Genomic DNA, 17,272 nt, shown 5'->3' with positions numbered 1-17,272 from the left:
GCAGACAAGTGTGCTTCCTCGCCATTTATCCTTTAATAAGGTCACCCCCCTCCTTTTATAAACTGTACTTGACACCTCGGTAAGAAACGAGCGGATCATGGAAGAGCCAGTCAAAGGTAAGCGAGCAGTGGGAGTAACACGGCTTCATTGAGGCAAGTGGACTTGACACTTAAGATATTTTGCAGAATTTGTGAAAGGTCGTGGCATTGATTGAGACAGGTACCAGATGGTTTACGGAGAATCTTTCAGAAAGGGGACCCCCCCCCCGCCCCCCAATGAGGTCAGTACAGATTTAAAATGTTACAACTTGACAGAATGGCAGTGGTGAGTGAGACTCAGCTATGCTTTTGTGAGCCGAGGAGCAGCTCTGAAGAAACAAAGGCCACGCGAAGATCGCAACATTCCAGTCACCAGGATCAGATGAATCAAACACGAGAATCCAGCCTGCAAGTGGCAACCATTCAGGTTAGTTTTCGTGAACTTTAAAATGAATGGAAATTCCCTTAATCCACTCCGGCCTTCCCAATGAACATTTTTTTTGTCATGGGTATTTTAATGAGGAAAAATAGCATTCAATTTAGCGCACTTAATAAAAACATACGATAATGACAGTTGAAGCAGTCACAACTTCTCAACAGGCCTTCGTAGTCTCCGTGTTGCTCTACTGCAGTGCTTCTCAATTACACCCCCCCCCCCTAGCAAGAAGAAAACAACTCTCGCCCCCCTCACCCACTCTCAGCCGCAACTATAAATAATAGCATTTTCATTTCGTAGCGTTAATACTCGCTGTGCCAATGAGAGCGCCACTGCCAACTAGTGGAGTGGATGTGCAATTACACTTTATTGTTGTACGGCGGAAAAAAAGCATGTTCCCCACGCGCCTCCCTCAGCATCGCACTGCGCCCACCCAGGGGGGCCGTGCCCCACTATTTGAGAAGCACATCCAACCATCAGTTTGCACTTCCCCTCTTCATACGATGTATCTTGTTAAATATCTAACAGATGAGCATTGCTTGTATAATATTTGCCAAAGGTTATCAACGGTGTCGGCAGTGTGTGCCAAAAAGACGCCTTAGGGGCGACCCAAAGGGAGTAAATGAGCTCAATGGGCTGTTTGCCGGCAGGGGTTGTCGCTGGGGCGTGTGACGTCTGAGGGGTGCTTCTGTCTCTTTGTAGCCTGGCGAGTTCAAAACTAGCCGTGGGTGGTATCCGTGCGCATTGATCTGCCGATGGTGAGTCTGGTGTGTCGTTGACCTTTGATTGCCACCTGCAGTCTTCCAAATCCCGTTTGGACCAAATCGCAACCAATGTATGAATCTTATAGTTTTATCCCTACTTTCAATCTTTATTCAGTTGAGTGTACAGTACGTCTTATTGCTTATTAATGAACCCCAGACGAGAATAATTAAGCATTCATCAATACATTCTTTTTGAAGCGTTTTGCTTCACCATCCAAGGAGGTCACCTCTGATAATGCCGCTTTATGAATATGAAGGCCTACTTTCAATGAATTACACTTATTTACACCCCTTATTTAAAAAAAAAAAAGAAAAATCATTCGCGTAAACTCCCCCCATAGCCAAGAAGCTCCTGGCTGCAGATTAAAGGCATTATCAGATGAATATTGATATGTTTGATGAACCCCTGCGAGCTGTGGTTTACATGTGTTTTGGTCTTAAAGATGAAAATAGGATTTGCAGTCATGAGCCCACTGATTAACAAATTATTTAGCGGGTTCCTTGACAGAATTACTGTCTTGGAAAAGAAGATAGGGTTGTGAAAATCTGCTGCCGTAGAGCAAATTTGCATTTGTTCATAGAAATCAATTTGTGATTGTATTTAGTGCAGGTCTACAATGTCGCCTGCAGAAGCAGGATTCAGTTTAATGCCCATCACTCTCCAAAAAACATTCCATGGGAAATATGAGTGTTCAACTTCCGGGACCTTTTGCGTTATCATGGTGCTGTTAAAAAAAATGGAGCAGGGTCACGCCGTTTGTAGCTGCAAGCGTGTCTGAACCCTAAATGCTCGTCCACTTCCTGCGAGCGCGGCGCAGCAGAGGCAGTGCCACGAACGTTTGATGGTAATTGCGTCTCCTCCCGCGGCTTTATGCATGCTGAGATGTTTCCTCGTCCGAAGGCGCTTCCTTTGCCAGCCACAAAAACTTGCTTGCATTGTTTTTTTTGTTGTTGTTTTTTTTTGTGTATGTGGCATGAATGCATTGCAGTCAAAAGCACTCTTCAGTATCAGCTTCTTGTCGTGCAAAGGGCTACTTGGGATAACTCCTCCACACTGGCCATTATTTATCAGTGACAGCTATGGCCATTTTAGTTCAGTGTTTCCCCGGCAATTGATCCGAAGGGGAAAATCCATTTTTATGTGATAGCCGTAGCTTTTAACCAAACTGACTGCCGTCTCCCTAAGGTCAAGGATTGAGTGAGGGAAGTTATTTTTGTTCCCGGCATTCCTTGATTGCCTATCAATCATTGTAGCGTCATGCGATGGATGCCGACTTGCCGTGAGTGAAAGATGGAGCAACAGTAGGTTGGAGCCCGATCACTACTGTAAGGAACACGACCGCAAGCATTTCCCATCATTATTAAAAACAGTTTCATGCTTATTTCCTTACACCCCACTTTTCGCATCCAGCATGTCATATTTTCCCAATTCACCAGAAATTAACTATTGATGTTTTTCAGCAAATGGCGGATTGGTTTACTTTTTCTGTTTTTGAACTGAAGGCATCTCCTAGGGCGTCTAATTGCACACATGTTGCTCCTTCCGCACACGGAGTTGCCGCAGATAACACCATCTGTTCGGTGTCCGCGCAAGACCTGTCACCGTTTCAAAAAAGAGAAAAATATATGCTGCTCCCTGGCAATCAGTTCAAAGTTTTCTTCTCGCTGTGTGTCAAAAGAGACGCGGCTTTTAAATATTTTAGGAGTGCTGGTGATAGTAGCGACGGAATGCAAACATTGATGGTGATATTATGTTTGACACGGTGTGTTCAAGCAGATGTCTGAGAGAAGCGAAGAGGCAGATGTTTGCCACTCATTTCAAAGGCCACGTTTTACAGCCTTTTGGCGCTGATCAGAACGTGATTAGCTCCAACACATGGCAAACATTCGTTAGCTAAGGTAAAAAGCTCATCTTGATTCCTGCGCCGATTGGGAAGATTTGCGTCTGTCTTTTTAAAAAAAAAAAAATTTCAACCAAGAATCAATGCGACCAATCGATGAAAGTAGTTAGACCCACCCACGTTATCACATATCTATTTTTTTTTTACTATAACAGTTGTTTAAAAAAAAGTTTAATGTTAAATAAGTGAAAATCTCCACCTTTAAAAAAAATAATATACTAACTGATAGCAGCAGGCATTGAGGCTAACTGGGTAGAAGATTATAATTTGCTAATCTAGTTAGCAGCTAGCACTGGCTGCTAATGCTAGCATTGGACTCTTCCACCTTGAGGATATAAAAATAAAATTAAAATGATTTTATTGCTGGTTTAACCTAGATGGTAAGGTATGCTCCGTCGCACAATTTTTATAATTATTTTTTTTTTTCAAATTTAAGACATTTTTATTTTACATAAACAACCTTTGGCTTATTCAGAATTTGAGTCACCATTGTACCTAGCTACTGCAAGGATTGATCTACATGGGTATACATAAGAATCTCTCGATATTATTATTTTTTTTTTGCTTTGCGGTGTAATAAGAATATCAAAAAGTAGGGCCAGGAAAAGGCCAGTCAATATGCGAGTCTCCATATAGCGGTGAGCTGTCGAAATGTGTCATGAGTGCTTTCTTTTTTTTTTTTGTAAAGAAAATCTCTGGCAGGGTAGACCTCCAGGCTCCACCTTGCATTGGGGTTGTTATGGAGCTGTCACGGTTAGGGTGACAGCACACAATGTAAGAGCAACACCCGCCACCCTCCCACTCCCGGCACTTCCTAACATGCTAGACGGGATGTATTTGGAGCCCATCAAGGCAAAACGGCACAAGAAAATGAGTTGCTCTCAGGCCTTGCCATGCGCCTCACAGTAAAGGAACTATTTGATGGTTGCGCTGAGAAAAACTGCTTTAAAATCACCACTGATAAATTCTCAGTTGGTGATCGTGCTTTATGATCGTGCTAGATTTTGTTTTCAATTGCGTGAAAATTACGGATCTTCGCCAAGCTTAGCTTCCAAGTTATTGGTGGAGAAACGTGAGGCAAAGCTAATGTGATGTCACAACCCGGAGATTCAGAACCGCTTCCTTTCAGAAATATTTTGGAAATATTCACCCAACTACAGAGTTACTTAAAGATAAAGATAAAGATGTACTTTAATAGTCCCACAATGGGGAAATTAGCATTTTTATTTAGTTTTTAAATGTATTTATTTTATTTATTTATTTCTTTACTTGTTTTATTCATTTCACACTTCATGGGTTGCCAGACATGTACTTTAAAATTGAGCATTTTTAATACAATATACAGTCGATGATTCCAGGTGCGCGCTTGGATTTGCGGAAAAGTTAAACAAAAGTTCAAGGAAGCATTGATGCAAGCCTTTTCGAAAAAAAACAAACTCTGAAGGATCTGTCAGCTCAACAAAACACTGTCCAGCGTATTCTGCGGCAGAGCAGGGACATTTGTCACTTTGCGATATGTCGTTTTGTCTTTCTTCCGTGTGCTGTCGGGCAAGCTAGTTTTTCTGAAAAGTGGACTTTGAGGGACCATAAAACCTGTCTGCGGTTATATATGAACCCGAGTCTAATCAGACAGGCTTATTTACACCGGGACTCATGTTTCCTTGAAAACGCCATCGTTCCCGAGCCAAGTGCCGCCGGTCCGCGCACAGATCTTCGTGACAAACTAAGAGAGAAAAAAGCCAAGCGGGAGGGGTTAAAGACGATTCACCCATCATTTCATTAGGATACGCTTTCTTTACGGATAAGTGGATTAGACACTCCAGCTGTTCAATTACCCAAGCGCTCGTAAAAATCTCAAGTTGCGTCTCCCAAGTGAGATATTGTCACGCCGCCCGTAGCCATAATGGTAAGATTTAGGAAGCGCCGCTCCTCTGTGACCAGCGTCTCAGCTGAGGGATCCTCTCCGTCACCAGATATTGCGCTCCCCAGCCGCTCGTTAAAGATGGGAACCATTACTTTGGGCACGGCTCGCTTCTCACCGCTGCCGCTTCATCTACCTTCACGGCCCCCTGGAAGTAAATAAACAGAAATGAGCTCAAGAATGGGCAGACGGCGCCTGGGCCAAACCTGTGAAGAATTTTACTTCGACTGCGTGCTTCATTACTTTCTTAATCTGTCTCATCATATCTCGTTATACTACTAAGTGCTAGGGTTCAATTTATTGAAGTCCGCAAGATGGGCTTGGGACCTCATTTAATTTTTCCCCTTACTCTACCTCATCGGGTAAACTTTGAGCGAAAATTCTGTAATAATCGTCACAATTTCTTTAGTTTCATGAGTTGCCGACTGCCGGCCGCTGGTGTTGCAGCCAATCAAACGTGTGTGGCTCAAACTCCCATTGATTGAACTTTCCAATTTGGTTAGGCTGCATCACGTGATATGCCGGGGGTCTTATTCAATCTTCTACAACATTGTAATTTATTTCTGCATGTTCATGGCCTTGGATGAAGTCCATGAGTGATCCCTATGTAAAAAGTGAGTCAACGCGTGTGTTTTCCGACAGTGTAGCACGCAAAGATTTGCGTGGACAAAGTACACCTCTGCTCTTCCATCTGCAGATTCTTAATCTAATTGGCACAGTCAGGAAACGGACATTGCTCTGCGGAATGCGCCAGACTTCCGAGAGTAGTCACTGGCAGCTGTGGACTCGAGGGGGCCCTCTTGTTTTGTCACCTCTCGTCCGCAGGGACGCCGATACGAGGACAAATAGCCTCTCGGGAGCGAGTGTTTGCTGAAGCGCACCTCTTTAGTTCTCCTCAGTCAACCCCCGTTCCCAAAGCCGATACTCACGCCATCTCGCATCTGGAAAGGCGGCTCGGCCCAACTCATATGAACGCATGCAAACTCATGCCTTTTTATTTACCGCGTGACAAGCGTCGCTATTAGCTGCCTGGTGGCGCTTTTCACTTGTCAACCCTGATAAGGCGTCCCTTCACAAGCCATGGCCGGCGCATGAATTTCTCGCTGTTACCCGAGACGGGTTCTGTGAGGAAAGCGCGGCAACTCCTCATCAATTCAGTCCGTCTAACTTTTCACTCCTGACTGTCGCCTCGCATCCACTCATGTTGGATTCCGGCTCTAGTGCTAGCTGAGAGGCAGGCGGTTGGGTTAACGGTTGTTACGCTGATGCAAAGAGAACGTTGATGCTACTTTCTCTCCGTGGTGCGTTTGTGGATGATTGACTCTAATGTCAGCGAGGAGTGCCTGACACAACCGTTTACCTTGTCACTTGTGCTCTTACGTCTGACTTCCCGCAACTAATCTTTACTTGCGTCTGACCTCTTATAACTGATTGACGTCATGCGTAGTCCATCGATAAAAGCGATTTTGGTGATGGTTGTTTTATTTTATTTTTTTCCCCGTTGACTCGACACCTTGGTCCGCTCGCTTCCCTATCCACACTGAGTTACCTCTTTCCCCGGGGCCTGTTAAATTAGCCCGGGCCTATTTGATGAGAGCCCGGGCAAGGCATGACGTGTCGCAGGACCAAGAGGGCATTAATCATTCCCAAGAGCGGCGGCTGTGGCAGGCCGGATCGTCGCATCCACCGGCCGAGATTTACGCCGCGCAGGAAAATATGGCCTCCGCAATCTGGATCCTCTTCCTCCGGGTCATTTTAAAATTGGCTATTGATCCTCCAATCACAGAATGAATCATTGGGGTGCCAACTCGTTGCTACATATACAGTTGCGTGGTTTGTCTTACATCAGCGATAGATTGTTGTTGTGAGGCAAAAAAAAAAAAAAAAAGTAACACACTTTCAGAGTGTGACTTAAGTGTGTGTGTGGGGGGGGGTACTTTGAGATGAATGGGTGTCATATTGTCATCGGGAGGCTCATTAGAACAAATCAGAACAGCTGCAAATGCTGACGGCCAGCTGAAGATTTTGAAGTTGTCTTCCATTGCAGGTGCTCTCAGCATATTGTGGTTGAGTCATTTTAATCGTTTTATTTGCAGATATGTAAAATGTCGACAATTTTAATACAAGCTGTTATTTCACCGAATACGTTGCTGAATTGTTTGTGTGAGTCCATTGGTAAAATCTCAGCTTTTTTCTCAAGTGCCGCTATTCTTTCACAACATCGTCACATATCATTTAATGGGGCTTCACTTCTTGCCCAATTAGGCTTCAAGATGGTTTGTAAATGCAGCGTCTTCCCTGGGAGCACCGCCCCCCCCCGCCCTATAAATGCCAGGGTAGCTATTATCAGAATTCCTTTGTGGGTGAAAACAGACATTCTAATAATATCGGTTTGGCGCTAATTGAATGATTGCAACAATGGCCTGGGCACTTTCTTTGAATTCCTTCCTAAATGTCAATATTGGAGAAACGAGTGCGAAAGGACATTTTTGGAGGCAAAATGTCAGGTTTTCAAAGGGAGCCGTTTTATTGCTCAGTGCTCAGCTTTTTTAATATGCATATTTTGCAAAGTCCACTCCTGTTAATTTCAAGATGTTTCCTTCTTCTACTGGAAGGGTGGCACCAATTTTGTCCATATCTTCCTTTTGTGCAAACTCTTTATAGCAAGCTAGGCAAACTACGGCCCGGGGGCCACATGCGGCCCGTTAAACGTTTTAATCCGGCCCGCCGAACTTGAAAAAAATTAAATGGAATAAACCTTGTTAATGTTTTATTATCTAAGTAGTGTGTTTTTTTAAGACATATATATGGTTGTAATGCTTTTGTTCACTTTCATTTAAAATTAAATATTTTTTTTTCTCAGATGAGGTGAGGTTACCAAAACACCCCATCCATCTGCTCCTGGTCCGGCCCCCTCTGTCAAATTTTAGAAGCCATTGTGGCCCGCCAATCAAAACGTTTGCCCCCCCCCCCTGCTTTATAGGGTTGAAGCACAGTCCGTTTTCCAGGATGCAAACAGATCTGGACGATGACTTTTGAGTCGATAGCGGTCAGCATGTCAGGCTCCACCTGCGTTTATTGGCGTCGAGGGTCTCCAGGTGGGCATCCGCCATTGATTCAGATGTCAACTGCCCTTCTCCTGTTGTCGCCATCAGCGTTGACTATAGATGACCGGGGTGGATGCTCTGTCGATAAACTCGAACGTGCACAGTCGGCGTTTGAAAGGTGACGTGATAGGAACAGTATGTTTATCCCTCAGGTCTCTTCAATAATGACATTCAGAGTGGACAAGATACCCCGGTCGCAACGTTCAATTGTCCGTGGCTAAAACTGGAATTAGACCGGAACCACATATTGATGCCTTGTTTTGGAGTTTTTTTTCTGCAAGAACAGATGAAAACATTGGCCCACAGAAGGCTTTCTTTTGCGCCCCCAAGGAAGCGAAGGACATTGTTATTGCGCCTTACAATGAAGGCACTGCGAAATCGACGGTTGAATGCTCACTCAGTGTATGATCGAGTCATTTGTCCTCTGCGAATTGGATTGCCGTCCAAATCCATCTTCTAAGCATCGGACTGTACGTCTCTCATATGAGCATGCAAATCAGTTTGGTGGACGGTGGCAGGAAAGTGATTAATTGTGTACTTGTATGCAAATCCAGTTTCAACCAGCCTGTTTTTTGTGTTTGTTTTATGGGTTGAGCGATGATGCCGTGATAAAACGCAACATGGGCTATTATAATAACAATTAACATGCTGAGTTGTTTAATTAATAGGATGTGATTATGGTTATGAATGATGTAGACGAATCCAAAGTCAGTTGGACCTCTTCGCGGAAGCGAGGCTTGCAATATTTTTAAATTTACGATCTTATTTTCTGCCATGATTTAGCAGTTTTGCGAAATGTGGGCCCCAACTTTTCAGAATTTGATGTTGGCTATATTAATTGTAAGGTGTAATAAAAATAGAATCATATGGTATAGTTAAGAATATACTGGGCCTTTATTTCTCCCGCAATGGGGTAATTCCATGTATAGGATGGTGCACACGGAAGATAACCACACAAAAATTCAGGTCAAAAGAAACCCTTGCTTACAGATAATATTTATTTGTCTTCTCGGACTAAAATATTCATATCACATTTGAATGACATAATATTTACGAAAATACTCTTAACTCATGACCAACTGCACATTCATCACTGACGCGTTATAGTGCTCTGTTCTTATGTTGCAATATAATACTTCTGGATAATTATTTCCTCTATACACTGTCCATTATATACCGACACAAAAAGTACATTCTCTAGTTTTCGTCACGCAGAAGAAAACAACACTTGTAAAGCTCCATTAGACTTATGTTTACTTAGGACAGCTGAAATAGATTTTACATCTCTTAAGGCATCATTTTTTTCCCCTACATTTACAATAACATTTATAAGCATCGGACATATAAAACTACAGGACCTCCCTAGGAATAATTTTAATTTAATTTAATTTTATTTTATTTTATTTTATTTTATTTTATTTTATTTTATTTTATTTTAATTTAATTTAATTTAATTTAATTTTATTTTATTTAATTTTATTTTTTTTTATTTTTAATTTTTAATTTTTAGCCTTTAATTTTCTCAGATTTTCTTCTTTGGATCATTGATTGGTAAATTAAGTCAAACAATTTAACAATGAAATCAAAACATGAAGTGCCATCTGTCACAATTGTAAATATTACACTAATAATTACAACAATCCAAAAAGTGCATGTGAATAAATCGCTTACTGAATATATTGCACATATACACCCACTGCACATTTGTTATTGCACATTGACCCAACTTGACAACTACGTCTACAAAAATAATTTCCTGTACACATGACCACAGTGGTTTGCCTCATTCACTACGCACAACATTTCTTGCTTTAAAGTATTATTGCTATCATTGAGAACACTCCCTACACACGCAACTCAAGACTCCACACTGACAAGTCATTTCTATTCTAGCCGCTACATTTAAAGGAAATGCATGTGCGTCTTTATCTGCACGCAGCGTCTTTGGCAACTTTAGTATAATTTTCACAGAACTGAACTGCGTCACGTTTTAATGGAACAAACTAAAACACTGGTTTCAACAGAATAGCATTCACAAATTGAATTGGAATTGAATATATCAGTGATGGGCCGTGCATTTGGTGCCTAATAGGTAGAGACGGCTACCACTGCTTTATGTTAACCGCGACTATGCTAATACCGGATCGGTACAATACATCAGAATCACACCAGTCAGTCAATCTGACAGAGGACATGGCTTCGGTTTCCTAAAGGCTGCCAACTGTTTTATCTGCCAGGTTCAGCAGTCAAAAAAAAATTAAATTCACATCCTGTCACATGATGATGTTCAAGCCTTGTATTTTGAGGTGAAATAGTTTTTTGAAGATGAGTTGAGTGGGAGCAAATTTATGTCCCCGATCTATGAGGCTTGCTACCCCCCTGGCGGCCGTCCGCCATCTTAATCGCAGCGCCGGTGCCGTCTGCGTCACACAGGTCCCTGATTTCCAGCAGGCCCTCGTTGAGTGCTTTGACAAAGACAGCCGAGCTCGTCTGTGTGTTCTCCCAGAAACTGGACACGCAGAAGACGATGTGGTCCGGCTGTGGGTTGTAGCAGGCCCCGTAGCCGTTGGGCACGACTGGACCGTAACAACAGAACATTTCCACCGTGGTTGGGACCTGAGGACCGCGGGAGACGAGATGTACAATTGAAGCACTTCCTTTTACGTATACTAGATCGTCAATATTCCGCCTAATTTCTCGGCTCCGAAGCGAGAACTATACCTGACTCGTGGACAGGATGAATTGGTTACTAGCCAGATATGTTTCATCACAAAAGATCTCCGGACGCTCCATGTTGAGTTCCTTGGCGCTCTTGAGGAGTCCCAGGAGATGATTGTCTATCGCCATTCCTGTAATAGCCTGAACGACACATTTTGAAGTTTCAAATCAAGAGATAGTCTTCAGGATCAGTCTGTGTTCGGAATCAATCGCTCGATACAGACTCTGTGAATTCTGAACACAGCCTCTGATTTATTGACGGCTTTGAAACTAGCGAGGTGGAGCTTTGTCTCACTTACTGCAATTGTGTAATTTGTCTGGGCGTTTATTGCATCCCTCAGTCGTTTCATTTTTTCAGTTTCCTGGAAGAAAATCGAAAAAAAGACCAGTCACATGTCGGTTATCGTGTCATTTTTTTTTATGCGTGCCCAGAGGCTTAATCTGTTTGGTGTGGTGACCAAACATCTGGAAATAAATTTTGGGGAGAAATGGCTCACTGTGTAAGCGCTCCTCTCATCCGTCATGGACTTGACAAAAGCCAAAGCTTCAGCAGTTGCGGAGCGAATGTTATCCACCCGCCCGTCCCGGAAACGCCTGATGGAGGCACTCTCGTACGTGGAAACCAGCTTTCCGCTGCACCTGAGCACGAGATGAGCGTCGTCATCGCAACATCGTCGTTAACAGTGGTCGATAATTCGGAAGGGAATTCTTTACTTGAAAAATGCGAGTTGCAGCGCCACTTGTACAAAAGCATCCGGGCTCATTTTTTGCTTCTTGATGAATTCTTTTCCGTAACCTTTGAATGTGAAAACATCCATGTCCAGATTATTCACCAGCCTGGAGGAAAATCACAAGACATAGCGTACAAAACGTATCCCGCTCTGGAAAGGAATTTCCTTGTTGGTGTACCTCCGGATTCGCTCTTTGGATGCCACAAAGAGTCCCTGGATTTGGGCGGTACATTTCCAGATCAGTCTTCTTGGGGCTGGAAGCTTTCGGCTACTGGCCGGCTTCACAGTCTCGAATGTGGTCTTGGCTCTGTTCAGAAGAACAAAAGCGTTTTTTTTTTCTATTCAAGATTCTCCGTCTTTTCCTGCAGCAACTTACATGTATTTAGTCAAATATTCCGAACATTGCACCAGAACCACTCCCTCGAACGCAGAATGCTCGCACACCACCCCGCATATTCCGTCCATTCCTACAACAAACTAAAATGAAGGAGAGCCTTTTTACTGATTTTCCAAACTCTGCTTACGGAAATCGATTGCGTCTTTTGGCCTTACCTGCGTGGACTTGTCATACCAGCGATTGCCGCCGTTCTTTTCCCAACCGCCGCCGTGGAGCATCAGCAGGGCCCGGTTGCGATCTGTGGGCTTCATCACACTGGCCTCATCCAGGCACAACACACACAGGCAGTTTTCGATCTGGGCCAGAGAGTCCATATTGGTTTGATCTAGAGGAAATAGATTTTGTTAGCATTTTTTTGATTGTAAGTTAAACACTGCCAGCCTCGATTAAAAAAAAAAAAATTAAAAAATGAATGTACTTTTTGACTTGTATATCCGTCAATGGCAGTGAATGTTAAAAAAAAAAAAAAGAAGAAGAATTGCACCTTTGGTGAGAACGTCTCGGGCTCGAGCCCATTCTGTTCGTCCATCAGATGTCAGGATACCAAAAGGAGGAAACCTCTCTTCAGCGTTTCCTGCCATCGACACGATTTTCTCCAATTGGGATAAGAGCTCTGTCTCGCCGAGCGTCTTGCTGTTGGTGACTACATCCAATGCGAAAAACTGGAATGAGAATCGACACCGCAAATAATTTCACAATCCCAGTTCGAAGGCCACGCAACGAAGACATGTCGTGTAAATGACGGTAAATCTTTCTCCTGCGCTGTAATCAGGTAATGATGTGACTCGAGGAAGCTCTCAGACAAAGCGGCCGATTTAATCAGTTGTAATTCAGTTAACTGACGATATCTCCGAGGGGGATGGGCCGTTGTGTGCTGCAGATTGGTGCTTGTCAAAACATAGCCCGATGAAAACCCTGACTCTGCCCTCCCTCACTTTGTTGAATTTTAAAAAGTCCGACGCTTTCTTCTAAGGAGAAATTTGGTCAAACCGTCAGGGCACCCCAAGAGAAATCTGGCTGACTTGGTCCAATTTGTTGCGAAAGGATCACACTCTTAAATCACCTGCCCACTTGCAAGTGAGGAATCGAAACCTGCTTAATAGCTCGCATTTAACACGAGCAACAATCTTGAGGGTGTAATTAATTCATTAATTAACTGTGCAACCAACCGTTACGCACCAACGTTCTGTTAGTTTTGAAAGATCATTCTCAATCATTCAAACTCCCGGCGGGGAAGCTGTTGATCTGTCGCATTAAAGAGCCGCCTTCTGTCTCGCTTTTGTGTTTTTCTACCTAAGATTGCACATTGGACGCATTGAACGGTCACACAATTTGTCTCACTCGCACTGGAGCCATGAATGTTCGTGACCTGACCTGGTTCTTGCACGTCACGATGATGTGCTCCGATGCCGCGGAGGCTGCGTTCACGCCGACCTTGAGCGTGTCGCTCTTCGGGCCCGGGTAGCGGTACGAGGTAAACAGGCGGGAGTACTGCTCCATGCACAGAGGCGTCCCAGCCAGCTGGCCTCGGGCGAACTCCACGGGGAGCGCTCGCCTGAGAGAGAAAGAGTCGCAAAGCGCTCGTTGGTATTGAGGCTTACTTCATGATTTCGTCTCAGCTTTTTGGGGGACTTACGTATCAATGAGGGCTTTGTACTCCAACACACCTTTGATGAGACGTGCAGCGTATCTGGAATGAGTCCGAATTGGAAAGTTAAAGGTTCTGGCCGGCAATCGTGTTGAGGTGCTCTCCTGCCTATTTAAGGAGCGGCGCTAATCACGTTAGTGGAAATTACCGGGCTACAGAGGGATCGCTCGCATGTGCTCGTCTGTGTTCATGCGAGTGGGCGACGTTAAGCAACGAGGGGGAAACACTGAGCCCTGTCAGCCGTCATCCTGCTAGTCATTCGTCTTTGGCGTTATTACGTTCCGAAGACAGATCAATGCAAAGGGGGCATCCGCTGAGCACCGCACCCCTAAATGAGGCCTGACGAGCGGCCTCGGTGGGGAGCTTAGCCGTGTCGCTCCCAATTAAATAAGTGTCTGTGGCAGTGGATCATAGCAGCTGCTTGTGGTGCTCTGGAAATATTCAGTTAGCGCATCAAAGCTGTCAAAAAGCTAATGGCGAGCTGTGCAGCGGTGAACATTTTGATGACAAAATTAGCTTTTTCTATTTCTCTGAGTTTGAAACAAAACCACATCGCCTACCTCAGAGCATCCTGATGATCTTGAAACGTCTGTTTTGGAAACACCATGGCGGGACTGGAGTTGACCGGCAGCGCCAACCTGTTACTCAGGTACATGTCTTCCAGCCAGTAGTCATACACCTGGATGATTAAAAAAAAAAAATAATAAATGTGTATTTTGACTTGTGTTCAAAGTGGAATTTCGAGTGCAGTGGAGTAAAAAACCCATTACGGGGCGAGCGTGGGTGCATCCCAGCCAGAGTGGGTGCCTGTGATGGATATCACTGAGCTGGCTGAGTTGCGAGCTGTCACCCCGAGTCTCTTAAGAGATGAGGCAGCAACAACCAAAAGGACCCCCTAATAAATCTTACTTACTTGTCCTTTGTTTTCCGCCTCATTACATGAATCTATCATTTTAGGTCGTAAATCGGGATCATTGATGCAAAATGGCCGCTGGCTAATTTGCGACATCGATAAGGTTTAAATACAGATGACTGCTGCTAAGGACTAAAGCAAAGTTGAATGCAACTCTTAGAGATGCTTAAATACGAACAGTACAATTAGTCAATCTCTGTCTCATTTTTTAGGATTTCTTTTTTTTTTTTTAAACGGTTTCATATGTTCTCAGGACCAAAAAGTCAAGCATCAAGGGTGGAAAAACAGCTCATTTAAGCATAACACGTTATTCCCCCCCCGAAAGTATAATAATGTACAATTTTTCCCAAGTGTATCCATTTGACTGTTTCTGTTACCCGACTCAATCCACCTCTTAATACCACCACTATCTTGTCGTAATTATAAAAGCTGTCAATGCGATGCAAAAACACAATATAAATTCTGGAGCAGTTCAAAATCAGGACTGGTTCTGAAGGCCTTTGGCAGATTGCGTTGACATGGCAACACATAAAGGCGCTACATTGTGATATCCACATTTTGTCCCAGCTATCGTTTTTTTTTTTACCCAATTTTGCATCTTGTCCCTCCTCTCCAGGAGCTTCTTCTGCAGAACTTCGCCAATGCCGCCAGGCGCTCCGAACTTCTCCACGATGGCCTCGGTTTTCCGGAACTGCTCGTCCGTCACCAGATGCCGTACGCACTTGAGGTAGGTGTCCAGCGTTTGCTTCAGTGGGGGCACGGGAACCTTGGGCAACCCCTGATATAATCAGACAGAAAAGCGCCACCACAGCTGTGAATATGTCATCACCCCCTCATTGCCTTCTTCCAGTGATTGTTCATTAGTGAGATGGATGAAAAAGAGGTGCGTTTTTTGTGTTAATTATTAGACGGTTAATAATTCATTGTTAATGCTTCAAGGCCAATTAGGCGATAAATTCCGACACCCTGCGGGGTATACTGTATATATGAATATGATCTTTAAAAAAAAAAAAAAAAAAAGACTAAATGCAAATTAATGATCTTGTGTCTGTCTGATGTTTGATCATTTGCATGCGGTTGCCGTGGGCGACCAGCTGTTAACGCTGACCCGTGCACTGGAATGCTCAAGTTATCGTCATAAATTGGTCTTCTTTTTTTTTTTTTTTTTTCTTCTTCTTTTTAACAACATAACCAGGACTGGTCAAATCATTAGGTACACCTGCACCCGGCAATGAGATCCAAGACAATATTTCAGCCTTTCCAAAGATGATAATGCTTATTTATAAGATTTATATTTTTATTTTGCAGTATTTTAATTACCTTATTTAACTATGGAATGATTTGGGATATATATATATATATATATATATATATATATATATATATATATTTTTTTTTTTTTTTTTTTTTTTTTTTTTTTTTTTAATTTGGTACTGATCTTGCATTTGATCCCATTAGTGTTTCCGAATTTCTTTATCAAGTCACGGAACTTATTTTATATAAGAGTTTTACAGCACACCACTTAACAAAAATGTCACAAAAGTTGATATAAAATTATATGTACATGTATTTATGTAATGTTTCTGCCTGTCACTATACTGTCTTGCAAACAAATTATTTTTGGGCCAATTAAGTGAAATGTGATCATTTCTGATAAGCTTTCCACGCATAATTGTCGGCAATGACTACATTAGTCTGCGCAAGTGTACGAAATATTATTTGTGGGATAGACTGCAGGAGCTGTCCTCAGTGCTGAAGTTGCAGCAACATGCTACACGCAAAACTCAAAAGTGCCTTTAAAATAAAATTGAAGGAATACAAGCGTCAGAAATAAATCTACCTCCGGGGCTGCGGTGGCTGTGTCTCTCACCAAACGAGACATCTTCACCGTCAGGAGCAGTCGGGTCAAACGTGGGGGGCCGGCGGCTGCCGGGAACATACAAAGGCAAAATGGAAGTAACTTGAGTAATGATCGTGAGGACACATGCATTGGATTCATTTTCACGACGTAATTTGCTGCATTGAATTTCAAGCTCGGATTTGACTTTTCTTAAATTTTTATGAACTGTTGAATCTCTTGTGCCGCTTTCATCTTTTTTCTCGCGACACATAAATGCTCTTAAAAATAATCTAATCAGCATATGCCATCCACTCTCCTTCATTTAAAGCATTGGTGGGAAACGTATGGATCGTGGGTCATAGATGGCCCACAGGAGCGTTTGATCCGGCCACTCATGATGCAATTCTATAAAGTTAGCAAAAGAACCTGCTGTTGGGGGAAAAATGTAAATGGTACTTCATCAAACTGAAATGATGGGAAAATTTGAAAACAATGCTTTAAGACACATCACTTGTAATAATAAAATAAAAAGTTGCCATACCTGTTCAGAGGAAGTTGATCAGCGGGACCCCCCATCCGTGCCGCCGTATCCCATATTAAGATAAGTCCCCTGCTTGGAAGTGGAGGAAGACGAGGAGGACGGGGCAAAACGGGGGTTCGGGTTGGGTGGTAGACCCGGACCGCTCCACTATACTCGTCCTCGTGCACACTGGCCGTGTGACGCTCCACGTGGAAAGGCGGCCGTGCAAAAAGATGCGGAAGGAAGGTGTTCAGAAGGACTCTACCTATACCCTCCCTCCACCCTCCATCCCGAAGGCATGAAACTCCTCCCATCGAAATCTATTCGTGAGGCAGATT

At 43.4% G+C, this 17,272-nt stretch overlaps 1 protein-coding gene across 1 annotated transcript; it reads right to left on the bottom strand.

Annotated features, from left to right (window-relative positions):
• Positions 1-9,654: 9,654 nt before the first annotated feature.
• Positions 9,655-17,174, bottom strand: chatb (choline O-acetyltransferase b). The gene is made up of 15 exons (XM_088285307.1): positions 16,956-17,174; positions 16,415-16,500; positions 15,161-15,352; positions 14,222-14,340; positions 13,650-13,703; positions 13,388-13,568; positions 12,498-12,675; positions 12,169-12,338; positions 11,993-12,093; positions 11,795-11,923; positions 11,600-11,722; positions 11,383-11,524; positions 11,185-11,247; positions 10,889-11,026; positions 9,655-10,783 (listed from the first exon to the last, which is right to left on the bottom strand). The coding sequence occupies exons 2-15, from the start codon at positions 16,454-16,456 to the stop codon at positions 10,514-10,516; spliced, it is 1,902 nt and encodes a 633-aa protein (XP_088141433.1). The 5' UTR covers positions 16,457-16,500; positions 16,956-17,174; the 3' UTR covers positions 9,655-10,513.
• Between the last annotated feature and the right edge of the window lie 98 nt (positions 17,175-17,272).

The sequence above is a fragment of the Idiotropiscis lumnitzeri genome, chromosome 20 (genome assembly GCF_059441095.1).
Source record: "Idiotropiscis lumnitzeri isolate Australia: NSW breed Sydney's pygmy pipehorse chromosome 20, RoL_Ilum_1.0, whole genome shotgun sequence".
Classification (NCBI taxonomy): domain Eukaryota; kingdom Metazoa; phylum Chordata; class Actinopteri; order Syngnathiformes; family Syngnathidae; genus Idiotropiscis; species Idiotropiscis lumnitzeri.
The sequence above is the reverse complement of the archived record's forward strand: the minus strand, read 5'-3'. Positions and strand labels throughout refer to the sequence as shown.